An 8,330-nucleotide genomic window follows, 5' to 3' on the forward strand; every position below is an offset into this window, starting at 1 on the left:
CCCCTAGTAAATCCATAAAACCCCTTAACTAAGTGCCAGGCAGGTAGTTAATCACTTTCACTATGAACAATCACACTTAAGCTACATAATCTTTACCTGGGATAATCTCCTTCAGTTACTTCCTTGTAGCTTAATAGAACAATACAGTAACCTTGGAATGGAGATAAGAAACGCCCTAACCTTTGTAATAGAATGGATAGGATTAAAATCAACTGGTATAAATACAGATGTAACAGGACAATAAAGACAGAACCTGACTGGAGAACCTCGCTATGCTGATCATCTGAACACGGCTGTCTCCGGGTCCTTCCTTCTTCCCCGACTCTGTCCACACTTTTGGGAACCCCTGGACCTGCTGGGGCAGGACCCCAAAGGCGGGGCCTGAAGGCAGGGCGGCCTAGAGCCCCTTAGGGTGGGACCGGTGGGTGGCGCGTGCCTACCAGGTATTTAAGGCGGCACTCGCAGGGCTGGTGGCCAGAGCTTCAAGCACAGAGGGCCCAGCAGCATCCGGGATGCAAGAGCCCGGGTTTCCCAACGGCGCCGGACTGGCCCCAAGTGCCCCCAGGAAGAGGACGCGGCGGAAGCGCACAGTGTTCAGCGCACAACAGCTTCAGATCCTGGAGGAATTCTTTGAGAGGAAACGCTATGGGACTTATGAGGAATTCGAGTCCCTGGCGGCCAGGCTGAACCTGCAGGAGTACCAAGTGCAGGGGTGGCTCAAGAACCGCAGGGCCAAAGACCGCAGGCTGGAGCGACTGCGCGGGCAGCAAGGCCAGGGGGCCCACGCTGCGCCTCAGGAACCAGGAGTCTGTGCCCCTCAGCCCGTGCCTGCGCCTGCGGGCCCTGTGTCCCAGGAGTACCCTGTGCTCCCTGCCAGCCCTGTGCTGCCGGCCACACCCGAGCGCCCTGAGGAGCCAGTGTTCCCAGCCGGTCCTGTATTCGCTGCCAGCTCTGTGCTCCCCGCGGGCCCTGTGCTCCCAGCCGGCCCTGTGCTCCCAGCCGGCCCTGTATTCCCTGCCGACCCTATGTTCCCAGCCAGTCCCCGCTCCCCGCCGGCTTTGTGCTCCTCGCTGGTCCTGTGCTCCCACCGGCCCTGTGCTCCCCGCCACCCCCCTGCACCACGGGGGCCCAGGTTTCTGCAGCCTCCCTCCACACCGATCCTTGCAAGTCTTCTCAGCAGCAGACCCCAGCGCCTCCAACTACAGCCAGGTCTGCTGGGACCCTGTGCAAGGCGTCCAGGGCACGGTCCCTGCTGCACCTGCTCCTGCTTCTGCTCCAGCTGCAGCTCCAGCTCCAGATACACATCCAGATACACATGCAGCTCCAGCTCCAGATCCACCTCCAGGTCCAGCTCCAGCTCCACCTCCAGGTCCAGCTCCAGCTCCAGCTCCAGCTCCAGCTCCAGCTCCAGCTCCAGATACACATCTAGATACACATCCAGCTCCAGCTCCAGCTGTGTGCGCCCCCCTCAGTCCCGGTCAGCACCTGCGGGCCATGCCCCCCAAGAGGACCCTGTGCTCCCTGCCAGCCCTGTGCTGCCGGCCACACCTGAGCGCCCTGAGGATCCAGTGTTCCCAGCAGGTCCTGTGTTCGCTGCCGGCTCTGTGCTCCCCACCAGCCCTGTGCTCCCTGTCACCCCCTTGCACCACGGGGGCCCAGGTTTCTGCAGCCTCCCTCCACACCGATCCTTGCAAGTCTTCTCAGCAGCAGACCCCAGCGCCTCCAACTACAGCCAGGCCTGCTGGGACCCTGCGCAAGGTGTCCAGGGTACGGTCCCTGCTGCACCTGCTCCTGCTTCTGCTCCAGCTCCAGCTCCAGATACACATCCAGATACACAGCCAGCTCCAGCTCCAGCTCCAGATACACAGCCAGCTCCAGCTCCAGCTCCAGCTCCAGCTCCAGCTCCAGCTCCAGATACACAGCCAGCTCCAGCTCCAGCTCCAGCTCCAGATACACAGCCAGCTCCAGCTCCAGCTCCAGCTCCAGATACACAGCCAGCTCCAGCTCCAGCTCCAGCTCCAGCTCCAGCTCCAGATACACATCCAGATACACAGCCAGCTCCAGCTCCAGCTCCAGATACACAGCCAGCTCCAGATACACAGCCAGCTCCAGATACACAGCCAGCTCCAGCTCCAGCTCCAGATACACATCCAGATACACAGCCAGCTCCAGCTCCAGCTCCAGATACACATCCAGATACACAGCCAGCTCCAGCTCCAGCTCCAGATACACATCCAGATACACAGCCAGCTCCAGATACACAGCCAGCTCCAGCTCCAGCTCCAGATACACAGCCAGCTCCAGCTCCAGCTCCAGATACACATCCAGATACACAGCCAGCTCCAGCTCCAGCTCCAGATACACAGCCAGCTCTAGCTCCAGCTCCAGCTCCAGCTCCAGATACACAGCCAGCTCCAGCTCCAGCTCCAGCTCCAGCTCCATCTGAGGCCATAGTCTCACCTCAGGGCCCCGACGACGAGGACAACGCCACCAGGAATTCCTCTCCAGACCCTGATTTCACAGACCTGCTCTCACCCTATTGCTCCTCAGAGGAGCCCTTCTCCTCCCCCAGGCCCTGGTACCACTTTGTGTGTGACAGCCACGTGGACCTCTTCCAGTTACTGGATCTCCAAGGGAGTGTGTCCCCGCCAAGTCCTGCAGATGCCGAGGGATCAGAGGGGACCCGGATGTGTGCCCACGCGGGTGAGAGAAGCCCCGGTCATTGCGTCTCCACCGCCAGTTGCTCTTGTGCAGAGTCAGTGCACCTCTAAGCATCCACCCTGGGGAGGTGGCCTGGGCTCTGCCCCCTTCGTGGCCACTGCGCATGTCCGTGGCGTCGGGCTAGGGCTGTGTCTGCGGTCCAGGCTGAGCCCATTAGGGCGCATGTGACCTCTCTGTCTGTTCACAGGGCTGGGAGCGCAATAGCTGTTGCTGGTGTGGGATCCCTGGAGAGCTGCTGCCGAGAACTTTCCCAAGGACCCAGCCCAGCTTCCTTGCTCCTCTGGGCGGCATGCTCTGGCGCCCATAGGACTGGGCGAGCTTTTCGAGTGTGCACACCTGTGACTCGCGGCTTCCTTATGCTTTTCCCATCCCATTCCCTGGACTCGGAGAATTGGCCCCCTTCTCGTGGCATCATTGGACACTGGGAAGACTCATCACGTGTTGGGGGTTTTTATTTTATTTTATGTTATTTTATTATTTCTTTGCTCATTTCTCTTCATTCATTGGAATTGATTCTATTTCTCAGCAATGAACTGTTACAAAAATCAGTCCCATTTGTATTTTTTTATCAGTAGAATTTCTGAATTTTAAGGACTATTTCAGTGCTTCTCATTGCCTGTTTCATATCTGCTTGTCCATCCCATCCATGGCAAAAGGATGCTGTCAAACCTAATGAATTTATTAATAAAAGTTAAAAATGAAAAAAAAAATTATGGTAGCTTAAAAAATAAAAGAAGGGTGAGATGTGGGGAGCCAATATAGGGTTAAGCCTCGGACTGACCTGTTGGCAAAGTCACAAACAAGTCTTCTTCCGAGTCTTAAACAACCCAATCTGAGAGGTGGCCGCTGATTTACACACGCTGTCATTTAAAAAATAAAAATGGGGAAATTTGCTGGAAGCCGGTCCACCCTTGCTGCTTGACACAGTCGCTGCAGGGAAGAAACATCTGCACAGCTTATGTTTCAAGGGACCTGGCTTATACATATGTTTGCTCCCCTTCTTAGCACTACGTGTTTTAAATAGGATCACCTCCCTGAGAAAGGCTGTTTCCCCAGGTTAGGGATTAACAGGACTGAGGAAGGGAATAAATCCATAAAACCCCTTAACTAAGTGCCAGGCGGGTAGTTAATCACTTTCAGTACGAACAATCACACTTAAGCTACATAATCTTTACCTGGGATAATCTCCTTCAGTTACTTTCTTGTAGCTTAATAGAACAATAGAGTAACCTTGGAATGGAGATAAGAAATGCCCTAACCTTTGGAATAGAATGGATAGGATTAAAATCAACTGGTATAAATACAGATGTAACAGGAGAATAGAGAAGAGAACCTGGCTATGCTGATCAACTGAATGCTGTCTCCGTGTCATTCATTCCTTCTTCGCCGACTCCATCCACACCTTTGGGAACCCCTGGACCTGCTGGGGCTGGACCCCAACATAGGTTGATGTAGGGGCTTCTTTCTTTGGAGACAGACAACTGGGCATGAAGTAGAGGCTTCAGGGGCACCTGTGAGGGTAGAAAAGACAGAAAGGTGAAAGGGAGACATTGGTTTCAGCCAAGTGATGTTAGTAGCACTTCCCAGAGCATGGCACAGAGGGTGGGAGGAAGGAGGAGATAAGCTCAGTGCTCCAGATATCAGGCGCTGTGGAGTCTGTGGTCTTTTCAGGCAAAAGGTTGGGATGGGAATGTGATCATGATAAGATCTGGAGGAGGGGTTTCTATGTTGACACCATAAGTGAAGGCAAGAAACTTTCCCTAACACCTTGCCTAAGTCTGACACTCTGCAGGTGATTTTATAAATGTAACTAGAGGCCGGATGCACGAAATTCATGCAAGAGTGGGCCTTCCTTCCCCTGGCTGCCAGCACTGACTTCCCTCTGGCACCTGGGACCTGGGCTTCCCTCACAGCCCCGTCTTTGTCCAGAAGGTTATCCGGAAGGACGTCCAGTCTAATTAGCATATTACACTTTTATTATTATAGATAGTTTGAGATCCTCATTGACCAGCTGAAGTAGGAAAACTGAATCCAGGCAGATGCTTTAGCAGTGTGAGTGTATTAAAGTTAAAGACACTCAAAGGCTGCTATCTTATTAGTCTGTTTGGGCTGCTGTAACAAAAAACCATGGACAGGTGTCTCATGAACAACAGAAATTTATTTCCTACAGTTATGGAGGCTGGGAGTCTGAGATCAGGGTGCCAGTGCAGTCAGATGAGGGCCCTCTTTTAGGTTGCAAATTTCTCACATGGCAGAAGGGGCTAGATCTCTGTGAGATCTCTTTACTAAGAGCACTAATCCTATTGTGAGAGCTCCACCTGTATTGTGAGAGATCTCTTTAATAAAAGCACTAATCCTATTGTGAGAGTCCAGCTTAGGACTTTAGCACTTCCCAAAGGGCACCTCCAAGTACCATCACATTGGGCAATAGGATTTCAACATACGAATGTGGAGGCGGCACTAACATTCAGGCCACAGCAGATGCCTACAATAGAGTTCTTCACATAATAGCTGTTTTAATGCCCTTGCCTATTACTATCCTACATATCATTTCTGAATCTGTTTCTGTTGATTGATTTTTTTCTTCTTCTCATTTTTCCCCAGTTCTTTGCATGCCTGGTCATTTTCGATTGAACGCTAGATGCTGTGTATTTAATCTTGTTGAGTGCTATATTCTTTAGTACTCCTTTAGATATTGTTGAATTTGTTCTGAGACACAGTTATGTTATTTGGAAACGTTGGTCTACTTATGGGCCTTGCTCTTAAGCTTTCTTAAATAGGGCCAGAGCAGCATTTGATCGAGGGCAAATTTCGCCCCACTGCTGAGACCATTCCTCGTGACCACTCTACTTGATGTCCTATGAATTATGAGATTTTCGACTCTGTTTGGTGTCACGTGAACTACTACCACCACTGTGTGATCGCCCAGAGTGTTCCTTCTAGTCACTAATGTGTGATGATTGGCTGAGGACTGGAGACCGCTGCAGAGGTGCAGGTTTCTCTCCTTCTGTCAGTCTCTCCCCTCCAGTACTCTGCCCCTAAGCTCCAGTCACCTTGGCCTTCCCATGCTTTGGCCTGTCTCCTCCATTCAGGGAGACTGTTGGGCCTCATCTTGTTTTCCTCACCCTAAGGTGCAGCCTGGAAACTCTGTCCTGGGAGTGAGGTTGGGCAGTCATAGGGCTGGGTCTGTTTTCTATCTCTGAGGGACCACGATATTGCACTGCCTAATGGACATGTCTGAAAAACATTGTTTCACACATGATTGTTACCCACACTATTTTTCAGTCATTTCAGATAGATGGGTGAAATCTGAGACTTGTTATTCTGTCTTGCTGAGAAGCAGAAGTCATTGATTATTTTTGGAGTTGACATATATAAGGAAACTGTTCCATCTGAGCTGCAAAGTTTATGTGTTTTTGTGTTAATTGATGAATGTGTGTTGTGCTACAAGGGCAAGGGTTGGGGTCACTTGTTTCTTTTAAAAAATAATCTTCAAATGCATTTTTGAAAAGTAGTTGTTTAGCTCCAGCCGGGTGGTTCAGTGTGTTGGAGCAACATCCCATACACCAAAAGGTTGAGGGTTTGATTCCTGGTTGTGGCACATGCCTGGGTTGTGCGTTTGATCCCAGGTGTGTACAGGAGGCAGCAGATCAATGTTTCTCTCTCACATCGATGTTTTTCTTTCTCTCATTTTTCCTCTCTCTCTACTTAGTAGACATATCTTTGGGTAAGGATTAAGGGGGGAAAAAGAGAAAAAAATAGCGTTAAAAATATGTAAAAATAAGTGCTTAAATAATATAAATATAGCACAGATAATATAGAGTGAACATTAAGTCTCTTGACTGAGTCACAGTCCTATCTTTAAATATATATATATTTCAGAGAGGAAGGGAGAGGGAGAGAGCAGTAGAAACATCAATGATGACAGAGAATCATTGATTGGCTGCTTTCTGTATACCCCACACTGGGGATCAAGCCTGCAACCCAGGCATGTGCCCTGACCAGGAATCGACTGTGATCTCCTGGTTCTTAGGTCGATGCTCAACCACTGAGCCATGCCAGCGGGGCTCTGGATGTGATTTAATACTATAGCTTTGCAAAATGTTACCATTGAAGGAAACTGGGTAAAGTGTACACAGGATCTCTGTTAAAAAAAGAGAAAAGAAAAGTGGATAGTGGGAACATTACTGGAAAGAGCCATGTCTGGGGCTATTGGTATCAGAAAAAACTCCAAATTTTATAATTTTATATTATACGTTTTGTACTTTATGATATGGACCTGACTTATATTGTCAGCCTGCCTTCCATGACATGCCTAGGCAATCCCAGCATTGCAGCCCCTTTGAACTCTTTGCCATTTCCCAAACTGCCTTAGTGTATTCTGGTGTAATATGGGAGGGTGTGTGGCTCAGGGTGTTGGTCCCCCAACTTGGCTGTGTGTCAGATGCCCTCCCCTGCTCACCCAGTACAGAGTAGGAATCATGATGCTTGCTTGGGCATGTAGTCATCCATGAATTTGAAGTTCTTACCCTTAATTCCAGTAGCTTACCAAAGTACTTCTCCAAACAAAGAACGTTTTGTCCTATTCTGGTGTCAGTGATTAAGATTTTAAAAATTCACCTCTTTTTTGGTCCTCTCTTTCTCAGACTTTCTCTGGCTGGCATTTCCTGACACGCCCCCCCCCCCCCCCCCCCGCCCCCGCCCGCTCTGTCCCTTCCTCTTCTCCTTCTGTTAAAGCTACTTCCTTAGTAAAGGTTTCTTGTCCCTCAGCTGCATGCAATTGCTTCCTTCTTTGTAATCCTGAAATCCTTTTGTTTACAGCCTCTGTGTTATGTTTTGGTTATTCATATACCAGCATGCCCCACACTGGGGATTATGTTTTCACTTGATGCGAACAATTTGGGGTCAGAATCCGTCATCTGTTAGTCCCTCCCACTGCTGGGTTCTGTGGCGAGAGACATGCAGTAGAAGTCCTTGAATCCCTCACAACTTGGTGGAGGAGATGGTTTTTCAATATATCCCTTTATCCATCACAAACTGTGGAGCGGCCAAAAATCAGTGTCCCATTTCAATTTCTCCTGAGGCGCCCGTCACAGTAAGAGGCAGATTAAATCTGTAGATGTTGAGCCCTAGCCGGTTTGGCTCAGTGGATAGGGTGTCAGCCTGCGGACTGAAGTGTCCCAGGTTTCATTTTGGGCAAGGCCTCGTGCCAGGGTTGCAGGCTCAATCCCCAGTGGGGGGCCTGCAGGAGGCAGCCCATCAATGGTGATCCTCTCTCATCATTGATGTTTCTATCTCTCTCTCTCTTCCTTTTATTTTTTTTAAATATATTTTATTGATTTTTTACAGAGAGGAAGGGAGAAAGATAGAGAGTTAGAAACATCGATGAGAGAGAAACATCGATCAGCTGCCTCCTGCACATCTCCCACTGGGGATATGCCCGCAACCCAGGTACATGCCCCTGACTGGAATCGAACCCGGGACCCTTCAGTCCGCAGGCCGACGCTCTATCCACTGAGCCAAACCGGTTTTGGCTCTCTTTCTTTTATTTTTTATTTATTTATTTATTTTTAATATATTTTATTGATTTTTTACAGAGAGGAAGGGAG

At 50.0% G+C, this 8,330-nt stretch overlaps 1 protein-coding gene across 1 annotated transcript; it reads left to right on the forward strand.

The window, feature by feature from the left end:
- The first annotated feature begins 512 nt into the window (after positions 1–512).
- LOC132212697 (tetra-peptide repeat homeobox-like protein) lies at positions 513–3,028 on the forward strand. Its single transcript, XM_059658708.1, has 2 exons — positions 513–806; positions 2,909–3,028. Exons 1-2 carry the CDS (start codon positions 513–515, stop codon positions 3,026–3,028), a joined length of 414 nt encoding a protein of 137 aa, XP_059514691.1.
- Positions 3,029–8,330: the final 5,302 nt, after the last annotated feature.

Source organism: Myotis daubentonii, chromosome 11 (genome assembly GCF_963259705.1).
Source record: "Myotis daubentonii chromosome 11, mMyoDau2.1, whole genome shotgun sequence".
Classification (NCBI taxonomy): Eukaryota; Metazoa; Chordata; class Mammalia; order Chiroptera; family Vespertilionidae; genus Myotis; species Myotis daubentonii.